A 25,447-nucleotide genomic window follows, 5' to 3' on the forward strand; every position below is an offset into this window, starting at 1 on the left:
AGTTGAACTACTATTTCTCTTAAGCAAATAAAACTCTCCAGAATCGTCATAGCACGCAGCAGCGAGAGGGGAAAAAATTAAAATACGCCGCAGAAATAGGATTTGCATCTTTGCTTGCTGAGCGGTGAGAATTACTCATCCTGAAACTGAGTGGGCCTGTGGGTTCCGGCAACAGGAGCAGAAAAATGAGTTATGCCGGGCAACACGCAACGAGAGATAACAGTTTAATCTGTTCTAAATTGAAGAGGCCGCACCTCGTCAGTGAGCCTCAGATTATTGATAAAATGTTTCAATTACTTCATATCTTTCGTTCTGTTTGTTCTTTAATAGGTCTAGAAAATGGTCAAGCAATTAAATCAGAGAAATCGCTTGGACAAAGTTTTATTACTGTTTTTTACTTTGAACAGAGAGAAAAAGATATCGATCGCGAAATGGGGCATTTATAACGTTAATGTTAAATGTCACGCATGTTAAAAAAGATAATCCAATTTTATACATATAACGATGTTTTCTGGGTCGCAGCCTGCGGCCGCGCGTTACACCTTGGGTCTGCTCAGTGCGTTCTTCGGGAGCAAATTTTTCTCCCTGGGAGTACCGGTCCCGAAAAAATGTTTCCTGTTACCGGCATTTCCTGGTGCCATTACCAAATATTTTTCCCGATTCTTCCCGCTCCCGATTTCCCGCCAAAAATTTTAAAATCGAAAGTAGACAACATCTGCGTTGATCACTTATAAGTTAATTAATTAATTCTTAGCTCTCATATTTATAAATACAAACATACTATGCTCTTTTATTTTTATGTGTTCAAGTTATAAATTATACTTTTTGTTGATAGAAAAGTTCACGGACGCAATTTTTACTGGGCCACGTTAAATACTACGTTTTTAAAAAATTCAATTTTCTGTAGAAATGCAGAGATTACCAAAACAAAACCTACAAAACTGCATTTTATTTAGATCAAGAACTTTTGTCCCAACTTTTTTAAGTTGCGAGAATCATCACACGTCAATGAAAAAAAATCTGTAACATTTTTAGTAGTGATTGAGTATTTTTAATAGTGAATGACAGAAAAGAAATATTACAGCTTGAACTCCACAAATTAAAATTAGGATAGTTCATTAAGTTATCAAACCGTGAAAAATATCTAATATACAAAACATTCCTAACTATTTTTTAATCATTCTAGCCAAACTAAAAGCGAGTTGTGAATATGAATTTTTACTAGGTTCCCGGGGATTCCCGCTCCCGGAAAAACTTTCCCGCTCCCGTCCCGACCGTGGCTCCCGTCTAAAAATGTCGGTCCTGGCGCCGGGAATTCCCGGGAGATTCCGGGAGTCCCGAGACATTCCCGTCCCGGCGAACGCACTAGGTCTGCTGGCGTGCGTCCGTTAGGACAGAGCAGGCCGAAAAGCATAACGACAATATTCGATATCTTTTATTCAAATTACAATAATAAAACCATCAAGAGGAAACTTTAAACAAAGAATCTAACTAAGAGGTATTATATGCAAAAAAAAACGTAAATAATGTGGAAAATGTGAAATCAAATACCTAAACTGAAGCCCAAAATATGTCTAGAGCAGGATGCATGTACTAAATTCACTTTCCGCTGGGACAGGTCTTCTCTGAACACGATGCGCAGTGATTAATTTTTGTTCGTTGACACCGTAGTCGAGCAGCTTTTGCGCTGAAAATAGGTAGTTTCTTCCTGCGACCAGGTCAAGAGCGGTCAATCCATCTTCGTTTTTTACACGAACGTCGGCGCCATGTTCCAGCAGCTTTTGCACCAATTCTGGACAGTTATTTTTCGTTGCGAAGTGCAGGGCGGTCCACCCATCTTGGTTTTTAATATTCACGTCAGCCCCGTGGTCAAGTAGGATTTGCACCGATTCCTTATTTTGCTGAATCACGGCTAGGTGCAGCGGAGTCATTCCTTTTTCGGTTTTTTGGTTTGCATCTGCGCCAGATTCGAGGAGGATTCGAAGCAAGTTTACGTTGTTTTTAATAGTAGCAATGTGCAGAGCAACCCATCCATTATTTCCTTTCATATTCACGTCAGCGCCGTGATTGATCAACTGCTCAACCAGCTCCGGACAATTCTCTTGAATGGCCACGTGCAGAGCGGCCCATCCTGATGGATTTTTCAGGTTCACGTCGGCTCCGTGATCGAGCAGCTTTTGCACTAGTCCTGGATAACTTTGACAGGCGAGGTGAAGCGCAGTCAAGCCGGATTTTTCTTTAGAATTGACGTCGGCCTTGTATTCGAGCAACTTTTGCAATAAATCATTTTGGTTGTCTCTTACAGCGATATGCAGCACTGTCCATCCATTGTTCTCTCTGACATTCACGTCAGAGCCCTTTTCGAGCAGCTTTTTGATCAAATTCAATTCTCCTGACTTGGTTGCGTAGTGCAACGCGGTGTTCCCCTCCAAGTCTTGAATGTTGAGGCTCGAGTTTTGGCTCAGCAACATTTCAACGATATCCGTATATGTGTTTTCGCATGCAAGCATCAGCGGGCTGCGACCGAATTTATCAGTTGCACCAAGGTTGGATCCTGATTGAATCAAGTTCCGCACGAAACACCAATTTCCTTTCTCAGCAGCCAAATGAAGCGCTGTCCGTCCTAAATCATCTCTAATGTTCAAGTCTCCACAAAGTTTTATCCACTTTTGCAACGCAGCCGAGTCATCCGTCATGGCGGCGTAGTGAAGAGCCGATCGCCCGAACTTGTCCTTGAGCGAAGTGTTCACGCTTCTTGATATCAAATATTGAAAGAAATCTCTGTTCAATTCTCTCTCGAGGACAATTGTCAATGCTGTACGCCCTCTTTTATCCCCAGCGTCAACGTCCACTCCAGATTCCTCAACCAGAAAACGCACAGCTTCTAAAGCATTGTCATCGTTTTCGCAGTTCTCAACTAGGATGTGCAATGCCGTTTTTCCCTCATTCGTAGTTTCTTTTGACAATAGTGTGCTCGTTAAGTGCAGCGTTTCAATTATTTCAAATCTGATGTCTTTGCAACATGCGTAATGCAAAGCGTTCCATCCTTCTTGGTCCTTTACTTGGACATCGGCCCCAGAGGCTATTAGCTTGCGAACGAGTTCGAGATATCCGTATTTTGCGGCACAGTGCAGAGCAGTTTTCCCTCTTTCCTCTTTTGCTGTGACGTCACCTTGAAGCATCAAGAAGTGTTCGAAGTAGGAAAGATCAATATCCGACCAATCTTTTCGTTCTTTGCTTGGTTTCAAGGACTCTAAGTCGTGTTCTGCAAGCCAGAGTAGCATTTCCACATTGGTTTGACGAACTGCCATCTGAATTGGAGCTGTGCCGTCCTGCGTTTTGCATCTTACCAAAGAAGGACTCTTTGATAACAAATATTCTGCTGTGCTTTTATGACCTTCATTGACAGCAAAATGGAACGCATTCCACTCTTGAACCAACCCTTCCACCTTCAACGTTTCCGGATCTCGTTTAAATCCGCAGATGTTTTCCTCGAGAAGATATTTTACCAGGTCCAGGTGACCGTTTCTGGCAGCAACAGTCAAAGGATCGTAATACGCGTCAATTCTTCTCCTGTATTTGAGCAGAACCTTGACACATTCGACACTTCCGTGTTTGCATGCGTTGTAGAAGCTGTCCTCGACCTCAAAATGATTGAACGCTCCAATTCCGATCTGCAGTAGCAATTCAAGCAGTTTGGCGTTATTTCTTCTAGCCGCTTTAATGCCTACTTTCCGGAGTGGTTCTCTCATTTCAACATTATGGTAATAACAGGCGTCGACTATGTCACGAAAACCAGGGAATATCAGTTTGAGTTTTTCAAAGGTTCCAACCGCGTTGTGTTCCTCGATTTGCAGCAGGATGTCGGATAAATTTTGCTCCAAACCCTTCAGGTCGAGAACCCCCATGTCCAGCAGTTCGATGGCGATTTCCTCGCTTCCAATTGCACTTATGAACAGGTCTGGGCTTGGCTTCATCCAAATCGAAGCATTGAACTCGTCGCGAAATGAAATGTGCTGTTTCACGATCTTGAAAATGTGCTGCAGATTCTCTTGAACCACCTTCTTCAAGAAAAATAACGGGCCGAGTGATCTCGCAAGAGTAAGGAGAGCGGCTGTTTGCAATCTCAATTCTCTTTTTTCTCCGTCCTTCTCAAGATAACTATAAAAAAGATCTATGAATTTTCTGACCTCCGAGAAACTCTGTTTGAAAAAAGCTGGTTCTTTCTCGAAATCTTCAATGAATTTTTGGGCGCTGAGGAATTCTGCAAACGTTTGGTGCAGAAACCTAACTTCTCCATTCCAAACTGTCGCAACTCCATAATCGCTGTTTACTTTTTGTAAATCTTGCAACTCTGGACGGACCAGACTGGATTCCATGATGAAGCGAGAGGCTATAAGTCGGAGACTGCTCAGTGCTTCCTCTTCTTGTCTTTCAAAGACTTTTTCGGCCAAGCACTCCTTCACCTTCTGTCGCACCACATTGTCATACATTTTGTATAGGTTTCCTTTAGTCTTGCTCTTGGCAAGCAAGAAAAGGTGCAAGGGGTTTACCAGAATGTCTTTAATAGGGAAATTACCTATAAATGGCGCAATTTCTTCTTCGTTCTTCCCCAAATTCTTCAGGAAATCAATTTGCTGCTCCTCGTTTAGTGGTTCGATCTCTATCATAACTGCATTTTCGACAGTTTCCATGATTGCTTTCGCTTCGTGTGGGCGCGTACTAACACACAGAGGAATCTTCTTTACTTCCAAAGCTTCTAACAAAGTTAAAACTTTCGACCTGTACTGTGGACAGACCTCGTCGAAGCCATCAAGTAACACGAATGCTCTTTTCTTCCGAATCCAATCATTGATGTCTTCTGAAGAGTTTCGCGTGGCTTCTGCGAGAAATTTAACCGCACTGTTGTAGGTCTCTAACGCCGTGCAGAATAAGCTCTTTTTTAGTTGGACACACAAAGTTTTGATGTGTGGATCGGATTTTCCAAGCTGGAAAGCGATTTCTTTGAGAACGGTGGTTTTTCCTGCGCCGGCAACTGAACTCAATAGCCATATTTTTTGAGCTTCTTGTGACGATTTCATTTGTTCCAACAAATCATCAAAGCTCATTCTAGTCAGGGCAACATTTTCTTTGCTTTTCAATGCAAAATTGAGCTTGACAAAATGTCTGGGGAAGTCTGGAAAATTGAGGTGATATTGCAGAGTTGAATTCAGCAAACTCCTCTCGCTTTTTTCTTCTGACGAGATAAGAAGGGGCTCGAGTAGTTCCTGTAAGCTCCTACCTTTTTTCGGAGCGTTGTGTTTGAGGATTTCAATCAATCTTTCGACCGCACCTGCGAATCAATATAATTAACTGGTTTAATAATACATTTCACAGGTGATACTTCGGACTTAAACTTTAAGAATTTAAAGTTGTTACTAAAAAAAGGTAATAGTACAGATATTCTCGGCTCAGAAGCAATTTCGAATAAGTAAACGTAAATAATCTAATCAATAAGATCTTCTCTGGATTTTAGCTAACCCCTACACCATCAACTTCGCCAGCTGCAATTCTGCGTCACTCCGCGGCCGCACTCAGCATCAGCCTCTCATATATTTTTAATAAATCTCTTGACTGGAAAACAGCAGCTATCACACCAATTCCTAATGATAACCCGAAAGACAACATGGAAAACTACCGCCCATTAAGCATCACATCACTGGTTGGAAAAACGCTCGAGAGATTTATCCGCGACGGAATGGTCAAATTTTTAGACGACAAAAAAGTGTTCCCAAACTGCCAGCACGGTTTCAGAGCAAAACGCAGCAGCTGTCCAGCTGATTGACTCTGCTCAACAATCAACGACTGGACGGTGACACTGGACGAGAAGATCATATCCACGCGGCATTCTTAGATTGTAGCAAGGCTTTTGACAAAGTAAATCACGCGCGTCTCAAATCCAAGCTTGAGTATTATCGCGTTAAAGGGTGGCTTCTTAAGTGGCTGGAAAAATTCCTGGCCGGTCGCACTTAATTTGTGCTCCGAGCCTACGAAAGTCACTTTGGGCTTGATACAGGGCAGCGTTCTGGGCTCCTTGATGTTCAACGTGTTCGTCTCCGACCTGCCCGACGCCCTGAAAAAATGCACCCTTGTGCAATATGCAGACGATGCCACCATACATAAGAAGATCTCGTGCCAAGAAGACGCGAATGAATTTCAAGATGAACTCAACAACATAGAAAATTAGGTGTGCGAATAATGGCATGGATTTAAATTCAAGAATGTGCAAAAATCATGGACATTACGCGCGCGCGGCTATCCTTGCATTTTGAGTACGTCCTTGATGATGCGCCCCTTCAATACGCGGACTCACAGCGACTGCTCGGGGTGCTCATTGTGCGCGACCTCCGCTGGCGTGTGCACACAGACATCGTGCGGGCGAAAGCGGCGCAGCGGCTTAGCTTTGCGGCGCGTAATTTGCGAGGGTGCACGCCGCGCGTAAAAAGAATCGCGTATTTGACCATGGTTACCCGACGACGCAGGAAAATATCAACAAACTAAGCAGAGTGCAAAGCAGGGCGATGCTCTTTGCTTGTGGAAAAATCCTGCCTGACAATGAGCCAAGGCTGCAAAATGTGATGCTGTCCAACATGCACCTGCGGCACACCGATCTTGTCTTCTTCCAAAGGTGCCAAAGTGGCCAGATAGACTTCGATACAAGAGCGAGAATTATTAGGGGCGCGCCCTGCGAGGGGCAACACGGCACATCCCCGCCTCCAGCCGCCCCCGGCGAGAACCACTTTTGGCCGATAAGCGCCTTTACAGGGTATCCAAGCCCTGGGAACGACCTGCCACCGATTTTGACGGACTGTGACGCATCAAAATTCCCCTCCTTGTGCGAGCAGTTACTGTGGTGCAATTTTTTAAGTGTTCATTCGTATTAATTTATTAATTTACGGCACATGACGACGACGAATCAATTTTTTGTCTCAAGCGTTTATGCATTTATCCTGCTTGTCATTTCTTGCCATTGTTCATTAGTCTTAATAATATATGAATGTACTTCTTTAAAATGAGGAACAAACAGAAATACATACCTTTGTTCTTTAAAATCAACACAAGCCAGCCACTGTGATTCGTAGCAGATGTCTCGAAGTTCCCTGATGCTTCAAATTGTTGCCGATGATGCTAGGAGCAATTTTAGAACCTTTGAGAACATTTTTAATCAGATTTTGGGCTTACCCAGTCAGAATGATGTGCTTCCTGATGTACTATAAATAATATTTTCGGCTTTCCAATCAAACTGTCACTTTTTGGGCCAACAAAATTGTGCAAAATACTGGTGATTTTAGTTTCTTTGCCGTCCACTAGAACACAAGCTTCTCTCGTTGTTTGATTTTCGGTCACTTGGCCGAAAACACATGTCAAAATGCAGCCAACGTCAGGCTCTAGCTTGGATACTTTGGAAACAAATTTTAGCGACCTTAGCAAACTTTATTTAATATAAAACTTACCTTTTTCAAAGCAAGAGTTCAATGATTCTTGGCTTAATGGAGATTTTCTTGTTTCAAAATCCAGGTTCCAACGAAGAGCTCTTTCCAATTCTTGCGCATGTTCATCTTGTTTATCGCAGAAAATGAAAGCCCGTCTACCTCGAATGTCGTTGCCCGAATCCGACTTCCAAGAATAGAACTCGGAAACTTGCGATTTTAGTGCTACTTTTCCTGTCTTGCTATCAATGGGATCAAGGGATCTGAACAAAAATCGAAAGCATTGCAGTAAGAATGACTAAAATCCACTGCTGTTATAAAACAGTTTCAAGAAATGTAACTGACTTTGAGAAGACGAACGATCTGTCCTGTTGGAACATCTTTAACTCAGGGGTTTGGCCTGTGGAGCAATTCGTGCCAGCGAGCGAAGTTTTGTGTATGCGGCACTGCACAGAAGTTAGCAATTTCAGCAGTGGTTGTTCCTCATTCCGATTTAGACACTCGCAAAATGCCTTGACAAAGAACGACGGCTCGTCCCTTTTTGGGCGTGCTGCTGCAAAACCACAAATAATTGCTTGTAATCGAAACACTTCTTAGAATATCTTACTCTCAACTGTCGAATAGAGCGTGACAAAGTTGTGCATTCCCGGGCGAGTGGTGATTCTGCATTCATTCATGTTTGCATAGTTTTGGCATGGATTCTTTATGTCGAACTTAGAATCCTCCAACGGACCCCGGCATGGCTGAAATATTAAAAAATATGGTTTGATATGACTTTTCATCTCGTAATTTTCCTTTTTATTTAATTTTTGGTCGAAGCTTACCCCAAAATTTACGATTTTCAGGGATTCTTCGAATTTTGTAAGCTTCTGTAATGAGTCAAAGACCTCATCTCTTGCGAAACGTTCGTAATCATTTGTGTTCCTTTTGAAGTGGTCGGTCAATATCGTTCCGTTTTCAGTCCCATGAGAGAGAATGAAAAGCACGAAAACAGAAGGCACGTCATCTGAATCAAAAAATATATTATATATTTAGATGAATATTAACTAAAAGGTAATACCTTGTGAGTTGAAAAACTGCAAAAGCATTTCTTGATCACCAAGAAGTTTGAGCAAAATGTTCTTGTTCGGTGACCGAAAGTTACGGAAATTGCAGTTCCGGTTTTTCCCGAAGGATGTCTTGAGATTTTCTACGTCACAGGCGTCTCCGTTTCGGATATATTCAGGATTGTCTTTGAAGTCGTAGTGAATGACCAAGACACAAACACTTAAAAGAGCAATATAGTTTCCAATTAGATCTAAACTCAGGAAAATTACTTGTCTGCGTTTTGTCTGGTTACTCGTCCATCTATTTCAGATTCAAAAAATCCAAGATTCGCTTTCCCTTGAGGTCGAATGTGTGTATCGCCTGGAATAAATGAAGAGCCATTAATAGCTTACAACTTAAGTTATGCTGGATGGAAATGTTAGTCGTACACACGCCTCAAAGAGAAATACCTCTTTCGTCATTCTCCGTGACATCATGCAACTCAATCGGTTTTACCATTTCAACCTCTTTGTCCTCTTGAAGAACGAAAGGAGTCTCTCCTGCAGAAACAATATTATTTGAGGGACAATAGAGTGGGATTTTCAAAGATAGATATGTGTTCGCAGACCTAGAGACATTTTGGTAGGATTGGACTCCCCCGCGCTTCTTGAGGCCGTTGAGTAATCTTCATTACTCGATTTCCGATTGGATTCGCTACTCGCGAGTTGCTTGTTTAGCTGAAAAATAGTCGTACAAAGTTGGTTTGGTATCATTCTATCATTGTTTAATGTTTCAGGTTCTATAGACGTCAAGATCACATAAGATATATATTTTATAATTGTTTCAAAGATAAAAACTCTTTACTTACCTGCTGCGTCTTGTCGTGTTGTTGACTTCCTGAAGCAACAGAATCATCCAAACGGTGGTAATTATTTGGAACTTTGATGTTGCACGTTTGGACGAACTGTTGCAGTTCTTGGACTGAGGAAGCAGTGGCAAGAACGAGACATTCTTTGTGTTCTGCCTCGGTCAGCAAGTGCTCGAAATCTTTGTCAGTTTTGTGGCTTTGGTCCAGGAAGGATCCATCGTCAGGGTCCACCTCCAAAGACTCGTGCCATGCTGATTGGAGCACAGCTCCCCAGAAGTCTTGTCCAAGAGTGACCCATGCAACTCCTGAATTCGAAATTCTTGCATCTGGTCTTGGTTTCAAAAACTTTGACGGAGCAATGAAGTAATTTATTCTGGTGTTCTTGTCCACACAGAAAGCGAAATAATTGCTCTCTGTTTGCATCTTAATGGAATGACTACAGTGTCGTGTTCACAAGCTGTTATAATTCCATTTCATTAAGAAATCTGTAATCAAAGGGAGAAGGCACAACGAGAGCATTAATATAACTCTTAAATCCTTTATTTATTACAAAAACGTTTAAATAACGATAATTAATTATTGGATTATGGACGTATGAATTAAGATGTTGCAAGACCAATGAGTTCACGCTGTAAAATGACTGGGGTCAGAAAGTTTTTCGATTTTAATGAGGACTTAACCAACTTCTACTTCTTTTCAGCAGTTTTTGTTATTCCATTCACAACTGGGAAAAGAATTAAAAAAAAATCATTCTATTTTTATGCAGAACGCTCTTCATCGTCGGCATATTCAACATTATTTTATATTTTAATAATTTCACTCTGGAAGCGACCAGTTACCATTTGGTGGCGCCGCACGATCAGTCTCTTTCGTGCTTTTTTTCGCAGCAGCACGCGCGACAGCCGAACGCCGACCAAAGCTCTGCTCGCGTGGAATTATCTGTCACCGCAGCAGGAAATTCATTTCACGGATAATTGAATTTCAAATCGTCTAACACATCGCAGATGTAGTTAAATAAATTCGAAAATTCGTTTGCGTTGCAATGACTCAAGTGGCTTTAGCAATGAACTTGTTGGCGGCTGTATAGGCGTAGGCCCAACAAGTTTATTAAATTGATTTTTTTTATATATACAGCGCGGCTCTGTGGATTTCCAATCCCTAAACTCATGCAATATTCAAAGTCACCCGCTTGCTTATGGGTGTGTTAAGCAATAATCGAGTAAAAGATAAAAATTGCAGCTTGTAAGAAAGTCGCAAGACAAAGGTAGACTTTTGCTTAAAGTCTAATCAAGTATATTTCGTGCCACAGATAATTTCTAATGAATTATCTGATTAAACAAGCCTTTTGTTCTTGCGCGTCGTTGCCGGGGCCCAATCTCAACCCCACGGGGGCCCGGCGGCGCCGGAAAATCGAAAAAAGCCGTTCTAATTACGATAATAGGGTGGGCCACCGAGAAAAAAGTCGCCGGGGTAAGGCGGGTGGTGAGGCCTGGCGAGACCTTTCCAGGGATTATGTTTTAATTATTATAGTTCATTTATTAAAAAAAAAAACTCCTGATAATATATTAATTCACCATGTATGGTTAAAAAATGGTTATTTTCGCCTCACAAATTATAACACGACGAAATCATTTTTAATTATGTCCAGAACCGACTTTTAAATCGTAATAAAATATGTCACCAATAAAAAGCCATTCATCTCATATAAAGAGAAGGGCCCCTGGAGTCTCATCCTTATCTCAGTTGCGTCAGATCCCTTATCTAATTGAGTTAAAGGAATAAAGTCTTTCTTATCTCTGGTTTGTCCGTCGCGAGAACGAACAAAGTCTTCCTTTCCAAGAGGTCGGACTTTTTACCGACAAAACTTTGTGATTTTATTAAACAAAATTAACATTCTCTTCCGGGTTTTTTAATTAGGCAAATTTCTGATCAACAATATCGTCCAATATAATAATAGATTTAAATTAATTAATTGTAGCTGTACAAATCCCCTCGAAAAGGTTGAAAATCGGAATCAGTCGATTTGTTGCTCCTCGAATTGAGCCGCGAATCGAATGAATGCTTGACTCTTTATTCGCTGCTCCTCTTTTCTAAACATCAGCCAGTGTTAGACTTTCCGAGGCGAGCGCTGCACAAGCCGCTCTTATCAGCCCACAAATAAGTTGGACTTTTCTCGATATGAAAAGTCTGAGTCAACAATTCACGTTTTCAGAGGAAATTTTAAAATTCAGACAATCCCAGAGAAAATGAGACTTTTCGCCTTTCGCAAAAAGTCTTGTCTTTTGCAGGATAGACGACGGACTTGAATTAATGAGTGGCCGCAACACATTGTCAAATATAAATTGATGAAATTAAAGCTGTTTGAATAGAATAACGCTTTTTTTTAAAAAAAATACACATTAAGCCAAAATTTTGTTTCAATTGCAGGTGTGATTTTTAAAAATCTCTCCTTTTGGTGGGACGTGCTTTCTGGCTGTGCGTAGTTACAAATAATATATGACACCGGCAAGTAGTTGCGAGTGTTGGAAAACTTACCCAGTATGGAAACGGGTGTAGAGCGCATCCGTCCTTCCCTCTGGTTTAGCTCTCGCTCTCGACTTATTTGCGCCTGCCTCCTTTTCTCTCTCGCTGAGCGAAGAGTGAGACTTTTCGTCGTTGAATGCGATTTCCCATCGAGTCGCAATCAGGCTGCGCGCGATCGTCGAGCGGTAGCCGCCGAGCTATTTGCCCTCTCTCGGCGCCCTGACCAAACGAAAAACACAAATGCACTCGCAGCCGCACGCAAATCAACTCGCCGGCTCCACCTGAACCTCAACCTTTTTGTAAATTTGACAGTGCGTAAAATTTCGATAGAGAAAAAAGGTGATAAAAGCGTGTTCTAATTTATTTTAATGTTAATTTTCCTGACTGTGTATTGTTGCAGACGCGGATTTTGGCGCATATTTTCGAGTGAAAGTTTACCTGAGATGCACCTTCTCAGCGGTGGAAAAAGACTTTGGAGGCTGACCGCGGAGCTTAATTTTCATTAAAGCTGAACCACTGAGTGTTGACAATCCTTTTAATTTGTTTTATTTAATTATTTTGGGACGAAAATGAGACAAAACAATCTCGCAATGAGCTCTTGTTATCACAACAGAGGTTTTTAAGAATTTCATTTAATCAATATTAACATTTATTAATTTTTATTGATTTGTCGGAAATAATGGAAATCATCTGCTTTGATATTCGTATTTTGCAAAAATCAGCCCGCAAAAGGGGTGGAATATTATAATAATCTTGAATTAAAATAGCTTTCGGGTTTAAAAATGTATATTTTATTTTACCAAACCCAAAAATGTACAGCAACTCGCGCACTGCCTCTACGCAAATGGATAATAATAAGTGATGCGCGGCAGCCAAAGTAGGATATTTTTCATGAATTGACTTCTCGCCTTCCGTCAAATCCCAGTTGAATTTAATTGTGACATTTTTCCATTTTTTTTTCACTCTTCTCTTCCAAGGGACAAACCAACAAAGCAAAGCCGATAAAATACCTTCGTGTTGGGGCGTGGCAAAAAATAAAATGAAATTAACTAGAACTGTTGCGCGCGGTCGTTGCTTGCTTGAAATTTATTTGTTCCCGCGACTATGCGCTTTATGTGTAGTCTCCTCTGGTCGCTGCTTTTTATTCCGGCTGCGGCCGGCCGGCCGGCCGCTTCACTCTTCCTTTTTTCTCTCCTGCCGTCTGCCAAGCTCCTCTCCGATAACGCAACACCGCGGCCTTGACACAATCAACTTTACTCCTATCAGCAACCAAAAACTAACAAGATAAGCCTCCTGATTTTTTCGAAAATAAAATTGCATTTTTCTCCGATGATTTAACTTATTAAAAAATTATTATCAACAATTTCATTCAGGAAGATTTCCTGTTTTTTCTATTTAATTTTCACGTCTGCTCCTCGCTTCTCATTTTCTTTTTTGAAAATGACGCGATCCACACTAGCTGCCACAGGAAACAAGCGTGGTTTTCGCGCCCAAAGTGTTTGAATTGAGAAACGTCACAGTTCTTGCCAAGCAGCAAATAACTTTGGCAGTTGCCACACGAGGACAGCACCTCTCACGCCCACTGCCTTTTGCTTCTTTCGGGACATCAGAGCAGCTGATTGAGCCCGTGTTTGTGTTTACGTCTCGCGAATTGCGCACATTTGGAACGTTTTCCGTGTTTCGCAGACGGTCGGCGGCGATGCAGCGGCTGTTGCACTCGTCGGCGCCGCTGTCGGCGCCGCCGGACAAGGCCTTGCTCGGCAAGCCGCGCAAAAGAGCGGCGACACGTTCAGCAAGTGCAAAAAGGCGCTCGAGAACCGCGGAAACCACGTCGCCAAGGTATTTAAAAAAACTTTAAATTCGCCCTTGCAGAGGTTTGAAGGGCCCTTCGACCCTCGAGGGCGCACCTTCCAACTTATGCAGGGCTGTGTGGTGGTTCATTAGCTGGAATGCGTTTAAAATTTTAAAAATTTGAAGAAATCAGAGAAAAGTATTTGAAAATTCAATTTCATTTCCTTAATTTTAAATTTAATTATGATTAGAATTAGCATACATTATGGAATTACATATTTTAAAGAAAGAATATATTTTTAGGTATCTACCTATTTCTCAGGGCATTTAATTTTCCTTAAAATAATAACTTTTTGGCCTTTCAGGTGGTACGTTGAGGACTGCGAGCAAATACCTGCTGATGGCCGTAGGCATTCCCTGGTGGCGTCAGGTCTTTTAAGAATCTGAAAGGTACGATTCACCCAGACCGTGAATTTTCACCTTTAATTTTTCAAAATTATATTCAGGTTTTTGTGGAGGAGCGTGGAAAGTATTTGTGCTGGGTAAACAATTCTGCTGGCGAAGAGACGGTTCAGGTGGCGCTGACGGTGACGGCGCCGCTGTCGGCCCACGTCCAGCCTCAGCATCAGGTCGTCGACGTCGGAAAGGCAGCCGTGTTCAGGTCAAAATATTTTTATTTAAAATTTAAAAAAACAAAACTTTTAAAATGTCGTTTTTGTGTTTTTAAAATTAATATTTTAATTAAATGAAGGTATCTACTTCATTTAAAATCTTGTTAACCTGATATCAGGGTGCAGTTTAACCATCGTACGAAATTTCAGACCTCTATTCCTCTCAGGGCTCCTTTTATAGGGGTTTAAACCTGCTGATTTGATGGAACTGGAGGCGAAAAAACTCATTTTTGTACGATTTTCAACTGTGAATAAAATTTTTCTTACCAACCTGAGAAGTCTGAAACCTTCTGAGTTTAATCTCAGGGTGGTTTTCTCTAGCCATGCCAATTTTCAGCTTTCCAAATAATCAAAAACCCGATTTAAAAGGTGTTAAATTTGCCAAAAAAGCATTTTAAACCAAAAATTGAAAAATCAACCCTGAAAAATATTTTTAATTTGCAGAAATATGCGCTGATGCAGGAAGAGGTCGCTGAGCTGACGAGGGTTGACCCTGATTGGCTTAGGCAGGAGGTGGAGCAAGGTTTGAAGAAAAGGACGCCCTGGGCAGCGACTCGGAGGTTGAGCAGCAGCACCGCAACTCCACCTTTTCGTCCGAGACGTCGGTGTCGAGCGGCCGCAAGTCGTACCCTTCGCCGAAGGGTCAGGTGCGCACCTCCAGCCACGCTGACGACACCACCTTCAGGTTAACTGATTCGAATTCACTTACCTTCATGCTAAAAGTTCCCATCTCCTGATCTCAGGCTAAATACCCTTTGAATTGCTTGGAATTTTATTTCTATTTTTTTAATATTTAACGTCTTTTTTGTCCCGCTTGGTGTAAGTTTAGTTTCAATTTTAATTATGGTCTCGTGTTGCAGTGTTGTGTCGTGGGAGTGGGCGTCGGCGTGCTAGTCTGGCTGCTCGTCCGACTCGCACCACCAGCTGAGAGCTGAGCGAGGCCGAGTGCCGACTCGCCTCACCACCAATACCACCTTCCATGTCTGTGATTCGCCCCTTCACACCCCAAATCCATAAATTTAAAAAAAATATTCACTGCGTTGACTGACCAAAATCTCGACTTTTCTTTCTTTCGAACCCACTTTGAATAATTAATTTGATCTCGGCTGCGCTGCCTCAACACTCCCTCTCGCTGCACTCGGCAATTTTAGGAATCAATTACAGATTTGAGAATTTTTGCTGTGATTTTAGCAATAAAATTCCCTCATCCTAGTAAAAGCAAAAGTCTCAATTTTAATGCAAAGTTTATTCAGCAAGAAACAATTTGGCAAATCAGTGGAAGGTGGAGGAAGCAAATTAGCCTTTTTTCCGCGAGGAACAGCGAGCAGCAACCTCGGCAGGCTCGTCAGACTGAATTCTTCAAACCTTCTGCTTTCTGCTTCAATTTGTTCTCCTTGCCAGCGGCCACGATCGATTTTGAACCAAAAGCATCGCGTAATTTTAAAATTTCAGCCAGGCCGAAATCTTCCTTTTAATTTTTAGCCACTTTTAGTTCGTTTTTCAGCTCGATTTGCGATCATTTTCGGTCTTATCTAAGATAGATTTTTTATTTTGCTGTCTCTTCGTCACAAGAATAGAGCGGTGTGCCATTTTTGCTTTAATTTAAAAAAGGTGGATTTTCACAATAATTAAAACGGCACCTGGTAAGGAGGGAGAAACTGCATGCCATTTAGGCGACATGTTTGCGACGCCGAGAGCCACGAGTCAAAAACCCTGGGCAGCGACTCGGAGGTGCGGAGCAGCAGATGGTGTCGTTCCGCCACCGCCGCGTCCTCCGAGACGTCGGTGTTGAGCGCCCGCAAGTCGTACCCTTGGCGACTCCACCTTCAGGTATAATCATCCAAAGTCACTTACCTTTTAACCTTAAAGTTGCAAGGTCTTCAACCTGATTTCAGGGGTTTGTAAATTGTTAAGAAGTTATTTCTATTATTTTTAAAAATTATCTTTCAAAAAAGTGAGCCTAAATATGTATACCCTGAATCAGGGTAGGATGTTGTTATCGCCATCTATGGCCTCACCTGGTTTGAGGGTGGTTTCGATTTTAATTTTGGACTCAGAATTGTTGCAGTGTCTTGGCGTCGAAGCGGGCGTCGGGCCGCTTCTTCGACTCGCAGCTGAAAGCCGAGCGCCACGTCGCCTCTCACCTCGACACGGACACCGCACCTTCCAAACCAACGTCCGGACATTGTCTCTGAGATTCGCTACCCCCTCCCCTACTTAAATAAATTTTTTACTGACCAAAATCTCGAATTTTCTTTATTTTATCAACCCGGCCAATCCGCTATTCTTTTAATTAATTATAATCAAACATCTCGGCTGCGCTGCTGCAACACTCCCTCTCGCAGCTGCTTCAGTTTTGGGATTTTTTTATACGAATTTTTAGAATTTGGAACAAAATTTGAGAATCGTAGCACACAAAACTAAAAAGTTTACCAGGCGGAGGAATCGTTTCGGCACATCAGTTGGCGATTAAAGCGAATTAGTCTTTCTCTTCCGCGGCAAAGGTGCAGCCGCAACCTACACATTCGCCTGAGATTTGGCATTCTATTCATTTTTTATAATCAAGATTTATTTTAAAAACTTAATTTTGACCTATTTAATTTTAAATGGCCTTAAATCTTAGAAATTGGCAGTTTTATTTTGAAAGAGACTCGGAGAGGAAAATTAAATTCAGTTACTTCTATCTTTAAAGTGTGTTTTTTTTATTAATTAAAAATCATGCGATGTTCCCATTGAAAGAGTCGATGGTAATTAATTAAGCCTTTATCTAAATTCTTTAATACGTGTATTTATTTGTATTGATCAATTTAACAACCGGATTTTTAGCTGTAATTTGTGATTTCCTTCCTTGAAACACGACAAACTTGCATTATTAACTAGAAAATTATCTAAAATTTAATTACGCGTGCGATTAAAATATTACAAACACAGATTATAAAAATAATTTTAAGAAATAGCCAAAAAATTTATATACTGATGACCTTTGACAGGTTACCGCATCCTGAGATCGATTCCAGTGAAACTTTTCGCAATTGTTCAACATCCGCTCAGGGTTTTTTCAACATAATTCAAAAGAAGCGAAGCAAAAACGCGTGCGGCGCGAATATCTCGCCGAGGCGGCCGCCGGACCGGAGGTCTGTCTGCTGAGGACGTGTCGAGCCGGATCGGAGGGCCCAAAGGCTGCTTCCTGCTTGTGCCGATCAGGGTCAACCCTCGACAGGTCAGCGAGCTCCTCACGCAACAGCTAATCACGTGTCTGCAAATAAATAAACAAATTTAAGGGATGATTTTGAATTTTCTTTCCAAATTGCGCTATTTTGGAAAATTCAACACCTTAAAAATCCAGTTCTCGGTTATTTAGAAAGATGCAAATTATTTTTGCAAAATAAAATCACCCTGGGATGAAACTCATAAGGTTTCAAACCTGTCAGGTTGTTGTGAAAAATGTAATTCACTGATGAATATTGAGAAAAATTAAATTTTTTGCCTTCACTCGAACCAAATGTGTTTTTAAACCCTTATCAAAGGGTCTGTGAGGAAAACTAAGGTCTTAAATATTTTAGAATGGTTAAAATGCACCCTGACATCAGGTTATTAAACTAACTAGATTTAAATATTAATTCAAAAATTGCCAAAAATGACATTTTTTTTTACCTACAAATATCGTCACCTGAACACGACGTCGATAACCTGGTGCTGAGGCTGGACGTGGGCCGACACCGTCAGCGCCACCTGCAACGTCTCCTCGCCAGCCGAATTTTTCAGCCAGCACAAATATTTTCCGCGATCCTCCAGACGAATCTGAAAGTGAATTTCATTTTTAAAAATTAAAAGTGGAAATTCATGGTCAGGGTAAAAACGCACCTTTTAGATTCTTAAAAGATCAACAGGGAGAACCGGCAGGATTTGCTCACGGTCCTCAGGGTACCACCTGAAAGGTCAAAAGGAAATTATTTTAGGGAAAAATTAAATGCCCTGAGAAAAAATAGATGGATAGAGTATTAAATTTGTTGGCAGGTGGCAAGACCCAAGAGTCGTGCGTGAAGTGTTTCCGCAGCCGAATTTTGCCAAATTTCCAGTTTTAATAATAATTATTAACTGCTAAAAATTGACCAATTACACGCGGGAACTCTTTTCAGCTGCGATCGTCACTCGGCTTAATTTGTTGCAGCCTCAATTTGGCGATTTTCCCCTGGACGTTGTTGGCCATTGACCAGCCTCAGCACCAGGTCGTTGGTGTCGGAAAGGCGGCCGTCTTCAGGTGAGAAAATTTTTATTGAAATAAGGAAGAATTAAACAATTTTAAAATGTTGGTTTAAAATAATATTAACCTGATATCAGGGTGCATTTTAACCTTTCTACGACATTTTAGACCTCTAATTATCTACGGGCCTCTTTTGTAAGGGTTTAAAATTTAGTAACGCTGGTTTCTTTCATGTGGAAGTGAAAAAATTATTTTTCACAAATTTATACTGAATTAAATTTTTGTTAACAACCTAGGGGACAGATGTGAACTCTTTTGGGTTTAATTTCAGGGTGTTTTTATCCAGCAAAACAAATTTTAAACTTTCTAAGTAATCAAAAAACTGGATTTTTAAGGCAAGTTGGAAAGAACATAAAAAATTGGCCCTGAAAAAATATTTATTTGCGCGAGGAGGTCGCTGACCTGACGAGGGTTGACCCTGATTGGCAGAAGCAGGAGGTAAAGCAAGGTGCAGAGCAAAGGATAACCTGGGCACCGCGCGATTCGGAGGCGACTCCACCACGTCCTCCGAGGCGTCGGTCTCGATCGGCCGCAAACCGTACCCTTCGCGCAAGCACAAGCCAAAGGGCCAGGTCGCCGCCAAGCACCAGGTGCGCACCCCCAGCGACTACAAGCTAACAATTCCCTGACTTCATCAGGGTAAAGACCCTGAGTTTGTTAATTGTTCAGAATTTTATATCTATTCTTTTTTTAAAAAATATTCCTTAAAATACTCTGAGTCCGGTTAGGCTGTTTTTAACAATTTCGTTTGTAGTTGGTTTCGATTTAAATTTTGGACTTGTGTTTCAGTGTTCAAGTGTTGTGGCGTTGAAGCGAGCGTCGGCGTGCGAGTCGGGCCGCTTCTCCGACTCGCGCCACGAGCTTGAGAGCGGAGCGAGGCCGAGTGCCGCCTCGCCTCACCAAATTGTGAAAAAATTATTTCTCGCATCCACATGGACCAAATTAGTGTTTTTGAATCCTTTTCAAAGGGTCTGTGAGAAAAATAAAGGTCTTAAATTTTGTGAAATGGTTAAACTGCGGACCCTGATATCAGGTTAAAATAATTTTAAACTAAAACTAGAAAACTCAATTTAATTAAAACATTAATTTTAAAACTTCCAAAAAAATATCCCTTTTTATTTTTAATTATTTAGATAAAAATATTCTGACCTGAACACGGCCGCCTTTCCGACGTCGACGATCTGATCCTGAGGTTGGACGTGGACCAGAAGCGGCACCGTCATTGTCGGCGCCACCTGAACCGTCTCCTCGCCAGCCGAATTATTCAGCCAGCGCTAAAACTTTCCGCGGTCCTCCAGACGAACCTGAATTTAATTTTTAAAAATTAAAGGTGGAAAATCAGGGTTAGGGTAAAACGCACCTTTGAGATTCTTAAAAGACCTGGCGGCACCAGGGAAAGTCGCTGACCTACGGCCACCGGCAGCAATTGATGCTCGCGGTCCTCGTCCTCAAGGTACCACCTGAAAGGTCAAAAAGTTATAATTTTAAGGAAAAATTAAATTCCCCGAGAAATGGGATCATAAAATAGATGGATGGAATATTTGTTGCCAGGTGTAAAGACCTACCAATAAGAATCGTGCGTGAAGTGTTTCCGCAACCGAATTTTGCCAAATTTCTAGTTCTAATAATGATTTACATTTATTTCACGGGAACCCTTCAGCTGGGGGTCGTCGCTCAGATTAATTTGTTGCAGCCTGAATTTACATCTGGACATTGCGAGTTGGATCCGGCTTCAAAGCAATATTTACTTACCTGTCACAATCATGTCCTGGGTCCTGGGATCGATGTTTTCCCCTTCTTGCATCTCATCAAAGCCTCTTTTATTATTATTTTTTTTTTTAATTTATTTTAGGCTTGAACGAGACAAGAAACTGCCGTTTTTCTCTCGTTTTTATCAAGAAATTGGCTAATTGCGTGCACTTTATTCGGTCAGAGCTTTGGATGGGTTTCAGTTTTTATCATTTTGCTTGTTTGCTCTCACAATCAGAGGTTGAAATCATTTATTGAAATTATTAACCTTAATTCATATAGGCGGTTGCACTTGCTTCCTTCAAAATTATTCATCGCGACATATTCTCTTCGTGTCTCCTCTCGTCGATCGCTGCTTTTTATTCCAGCTGCCACTTTCCTGCTGCCTTTTTTCTCTCCTGCCAAGCTCCTCTCCGATAGCAAAAATATGCTTCTCTCCTTTCAGCACCCAAAAACAACACAAGATTAACCGGCTAATTTTTTTATATAAAAATAATTCAGGTGGTACCTTGAGGACCGCGAGCAATTGCTGCCGGTGGCCGTAGGTCAGCGACTCTCCCTGGTGGCGCCAGGTCTCTTATTAATCTAAAAGGTGCGGTTTACCCTGACCTTAAATTTCCACCTTTAATTTTTATAAAATAAAATTTAGGTTCGTCTGGAGGACCGTGGAAAGTTTTTGTGCTGAGTGAATAATTCGGCTGGCGAGGAGACGGTGCAGGTGGCGCCGACGATGACGGCGCCGCTTCCGGCCCACATCCAGCCTCAGCATCAGGTCGTCGACGTCGGAAAGTCGGCCGTGTTCAGGTGGCAATATTTCTATTAAAATAGAAAATGTTGAAATGTCGTTTTTTGCGTTTTTAAAATTATTATTATTTTAATTTAATAAAAGTATGTAGTTAATTTAAAATCACTTTAACCTGATATCAGGGTGCAGTTTAACCAACAAACGAAGTTTCAGACCTCTATTCCTCTCAGGGCTCCTTTTATAAGGGTTTAAAAATGCTGATTTGGTGGAAATGGAGGCGAAAAAACTCGTGTTTCACGATTTTAAACTGTGAATAAAAATTGTCTTACCAACCTGAGAGGTCTGAAACCTTCTGAGTTTAATATCTGGTTGGTTTTCTCTAGCCATGCCAATTTTCAGCTTTCCAAGTAATCAAAATCCCGATTTATAAGGTGTTAAATTTGCCAAAACAGCATTTTAAACCAAAAATTGAAAAACCAACCCTGAAAAATATTTTTAATTTGCAGAAATATGCGCTGATGCAGGAGGAGGTCGCTGAGCTGACGAGGGTTGACCCTGATTGGCAGAAGCAGGAGGTGGAGCAAGGTGCGAAGAAAAGGGCACCCTGGGCAGCGACTCGGAGGTTGAGCAGCAGCACGGCAACTCCACCTTTTCGTCCGAGACGTCGGTGTCGAGCGGCTGCAAGTCGTATTCTTCGCGCCAGGTGCGCACCTCCAGCAACACTGACGACACAACCTTCAGGTTAACTAATCCAAATTCACTTACCTTCACGCTAAAAGTTCCCATCTCCTGATCTCAGGCTAAATACCCTTTAAATTGTTCAGAATTTTATTTCTTTTTTAAAAATATTTCTTCGAAAGAATCAATCTTTGTATACCCTGATTTAGGGTAGGATGTTTTTAACGTCTTAGATTAGTTTCAATTTTAATTATGGTCTCGTGTTGCAGCGTCGTGGCGCGGAAGCAGGCGTCGCGCCGCTTCTCCGCGACTCGCGCCGCCAGCTGTAAGCCGAGCGAGGCCGAGTGCCGCCTCTTCTCTCCAGTCTCCAGGGACACCACCTTCCATGTCTGTGATTCACCCATTCTCACCCCTAATCCACCCCTCAAAAATAAAATTAATCGCGATGAATGACCAAAATCTCGACTTTTCTTTAGTTTCAACCCATTTCAAATAATTAATTTGATCTCGGCTGCACTTCTTCAACACTCCCTCTCGCGGCAGACAATTTTAGAAATTAACTACATTCCTATGAGATTTTAGCTAAGGAAATTTTAATTAAAATGAGTTCAAATTTATTTTTAACGCATATCATCTGGTCTATTAAACTAAAAAATGCCAGTTTTATTTTGAAAAGAAAAAAAATCACAAAAAAATTAATCGAAAGAGGACAAATAAAAATCGGTTCAATCGCAAGTTTAAATTATTTTTTATTATAAAAAACCGCAGGTTGCGCATTTCAAGAGTCAATTGTGACTGATCTAAATTTCGGAATGGATAAAATTTATGCATATCATTTTATTTTTTAAATAACAATGTTGTACTGACCAAGCGAACACACCGACAAAATTATTTACTGAAATTAAGAAACCGCGCAAATACGGAAGAATTAATTACAAGACACATAAATTTCAAAAATTAAATATTTGGAAAAGGTAACATTAACGTTTCATTGGCATGGAAACGAAATTAGGGCAATTTTTTACGTGCATAGATATCAGTTCTGCTTGGAGTAACAAATTTTTGAAAAAATTAAACCTGCAATTCCCTTCCAAAAATTTAGCAAAGTGTCTGAAATCGATCCATTTAATTTGCTTAAATTTGGTTTCCCTCCCATTTTATTATATTTGCAAAATTAATGCATGTTTTGCCGCATTTCCATGTTGCGTTGTGACTTGTGACGTCACCGGGTGCAGTGCTTGCGCTCGTTTCGCGCCAGTTTGGAGACGGCTCACGCGATTGGTCGATCGGTTCACCGGCTGATCGCAGCGGCCAATCATCATGCAGCTGTTTTTCTGCATACTTTTTCAGTTTCCAGTCTTGCTTTCTGTGCGCCAGGACATTCGAGTGTTTTCAGACGGATTTTCAGGTGTTTGTCGCGAGTGCAGTGCCGAAAAAATATTAAAAGAGTGCAGGGCGAGTGTTGTGTCGTCGGACTGTCCGGTTTGCGCGGCGCCGGAGACGTGCTTTCGGAGCAGTAAATCCAGGAAAGCCGCGAACCGGTGAGTGTAAATGGCTACAAATGGCCCTCGTGAATTAATTTGATCACCTTGCCAACAGCCACGATCGATATTGTACCAAAGCATCGCATGGTTTTTAAATTTAAGCAAGGCCGAATTCATCCTTTTCATTTTTTGCCAGTTTTGGTTCGTTTTTCAGCTCGATTTGCGATCATTTTCGGTCTCTGTTTCAAATGGATTTGAGCGATTTGCGAAAACTTGCAAATCTCTTTTTCTATAAAAGAGGGGTCTTTGCCATTTCTGCTTTAATTAATCAATGGTGGATTTTTACACCCCAATAGACAGATTTGCTGACGAATTAAATCTGGAATCAAGAAAATACACGTTTCGACGTCTCTTTCGGAGTTAAAATAGTATTTGTCAAAACTCGCGCAACTGCCGAAAATTCGCGGAAAATCTCATGGTCACTGGCAAGACCAAAAATAATCTTGTGTGAAGTAGTGTTTCTGTAGCCGAACTTTGCCTATTTTAAAAAGTGCAAGTGGAAATTTGGTTATCTTTTTTTAACATTAGGCCTGCTACACATCACTTGGGAGCTCTCTTCAGCTGTGGTTGGTTACTCAACTTAATTCTTGCATTCTAATTAAAATATCAGCTAGAAAAGACGGTGAATTTGTTGCAGCTGGATTTTGGCGATTTTCGGCTGGAAATTGCGAAGTGGGATCAGGATTTAAGGGGAAGATATGGTGGATGGGCCTCTCTCTCTCTCTCTCTCTCTCTCTCTCTCTCTCTTCACCCCTTGCATCTCAAAATCGAGTCTTACTTACCTGTCACTTGTCCCGGGGTCGATCTTTTCCCCTTCTCTGCGGTGGAGACGGACTTTGGAGGCTGACTGGAGCTTGCATATCATCAGAGCCGGGCCGGGCTGGTGTGTGTTGACAAAACTTTTACTTTAACTTCTTTTGGGCTGGAAATGAGACTAAGCAAACCGTTTCATATCTCTTGCCTGCTCTGCCGACTCTCCTCATGAAAAAAAACTTTTCTAACACTTCGTTTTCCATTTTGGTCTGGATTCGGAAATAAAATTAAAACAAAAATTTCAGATTCTTATTTGGGCTATTACAAAGAAACACATTTGTTACCTTTGAAAATCTTAATCTCCCCCGAGATTTATAGAATGATCGGTTCGGTGGTCTCAAAAGTAGGCATCCAAGCTAAATTTCAATCAAAAACACATATTTCTTTAGAAGCTAAATCATCCTGGACCTGAGCTAGCCCTAAGAGTAGATTTTCAGGGACTTATAAATTGCAATTAATTCAAAAAATGCATAATTTCCAAATACTAAACTCGACCTAGTAGAACTGGTAGAGGGGCATTGAATGAGACCCTTCGGATCCCCGTAGGGTCCATAAATAGATTGCTGAAATGAAAAAAATCACGTTTTTATCAACTTAAGAATCTTTCAACTCTGCTCCCATCGTTCGTTTTGCGTTCCACCAAAAGGCTCTAATCATTTCCGGTCAAATTCTGCGTTGATTGGGAACTATTGCCAACGCACCATGATCACCTGTGGCAAAAGGTATAAAAGATGCTTTTTTTTACTCTTTAAAAGCGAACTTGTCAAAAGCCAAAATGGCATATCCACTCGCACGAAAGAGTCAATTTTGGTTATTCACCACAATTAAGCTTCGCAATTATTTCTAAGTAGTTTTACGAAAAACAATAAAAATCTGGTATTTATTTTAAAGCATATTTTATAAAAACATTATATTTCCAATAGTAACAATAGAAATATTTTAAACACATATTTACATTTTTATTATATGTACAGTTACAAGTGTAATTAGTTTAATTCTATCAAACCTACATATTAAGAATATAGGTACTATTTTAATATTAAAAAGTATTTTTTAGTACTGCCAGATTGTCGCTGTACAATTTATTTATTTCTTAACGCTTCATATACACTTATAATAGATAATAGGTCAATCGATACTTAAATGATACATAAAATGGATCTAATAATTTTTACAATTGAACGGATAGTATGTTTTTTAAATAGTGCAATATGTTGCAAAAAATTTGGGCTCATGTGACTCTGATGTAAAATAACAGCTTTCAAACCAATATTCTCGATTTTTGCAACTGTCTGAAAAATTTCAA

At 41.0% G+C, this 25,447-nt stretch overlaps 1 protein-coding gene and 2 long non-coding RNA genes across 4 annotated transcripts; 1 reads left to right on the plus strand and 2 right to left on the minus strand.

Annotated features, from left to right (window-relative positions):
• Positions 1-365: 365 nt before the first annotated feature.
• LOC135942105 (uncharacterized) lies at positions 366-9,220 on the minus strand. The gene is made up of 11 exons (XM_065488054.1): positions 9,124-9,220; positions 8,966-9,055; positions 8,786-8,876; positions 8,530-8,735; positions 8,294-8,475; positions 8,077-8,212; positions 7,815-8,022; positions 7,494-7,732; positions 7,222-7,439; positions 7,077-7,167; positions 366-5,332 (listed from the first exon to the last, which is right to left on the minus strand). Exons 1-11 carry the CDS (start codon positions 9,131-9,133, stop codon positions 1,575-1,577), a joined length of 5,229 nt encoding a protein of 1,742 aa, XP_065344126.1. The 5' UTR covers positions 9,134-9,220; the 3' UTR covers positions 366-1,574.
• A 4,279-nt stretch (positions 9,221-13,499) lies between these two features.
• LOC135942117 (uncharacterized) lies at positions 13,500-15,370 on the plus strand. Its single transcript, XR_010575052.1, has 5 exons — positions 13,500-13,725; positions 14,043-14,127; positions 14,184-14,338; positions 14,811-15,033; positions 15,209-15,370. It is a non-coding gene; the product is annotated as an uncharacterized LOC135942117 (long non-coding RNA).
• Positions 15,371-17,079: 1,709 nt separating this feature from the next.
• On the minus strand, positions 17,080-24,909 carry LOC135942116 (uncharacterized). Of its 2 annotated transcripts, XR_010575051.1 has the most exons (7): positions 21,588-24,908; positions 21,026-21,177; positions 20,870-20,970; positions 20,630-20,799; positions 19,973-20,072; positions 19,762-19,916; positions 17,080-17,604 (listed from the first exon to the last, which is right to left on the minus strand). It is a non-coding gene; the product is annotated as an uncharacterized LOC135942116 (long non-coding RNA). The 2 variants fall into 2 exon arrangements; XR_010575050.1 differs by having other exon boundaries at positions 17,082-17,604; positions 21,026-24,909.
• Positions 24,910-25,447: the final 538 nt, after the last annotated feature.

The sequence above is a fragment of the Cloeon dipterum genome, chromosome 4, assembly GCF_949628265.1.
Source record: "Cloeon dipterum chromosome 4, ieCloDipt1.1, whole genome shotgun sequence".
Lineage (NCBI taxonomy): Eukaryota > Metazoa > Arthropoda > Insecta > Ephemeroptera > Baetidae > Cloeon > Cloeon dipterum.

Coding starts and splice junctions, on each gene's coding strand:
- LOC135942105 (XM_065488054.1), bottom strand. Junction 8,213..8,293: donor TGAAAATCGTAAATTTTGGG/GTAAGCTTCGAC, acceptor TTAATATTTCAG/CCATGCCGGGGTCCGTTGGA. Junction 7,440..7,493: donor GAACTCTTGCTTTGAAAAAG/GTAAGTTTTATA, acceptor TTGTTTCCAAAG/TATCCAAGCTAGAGCCTGAC.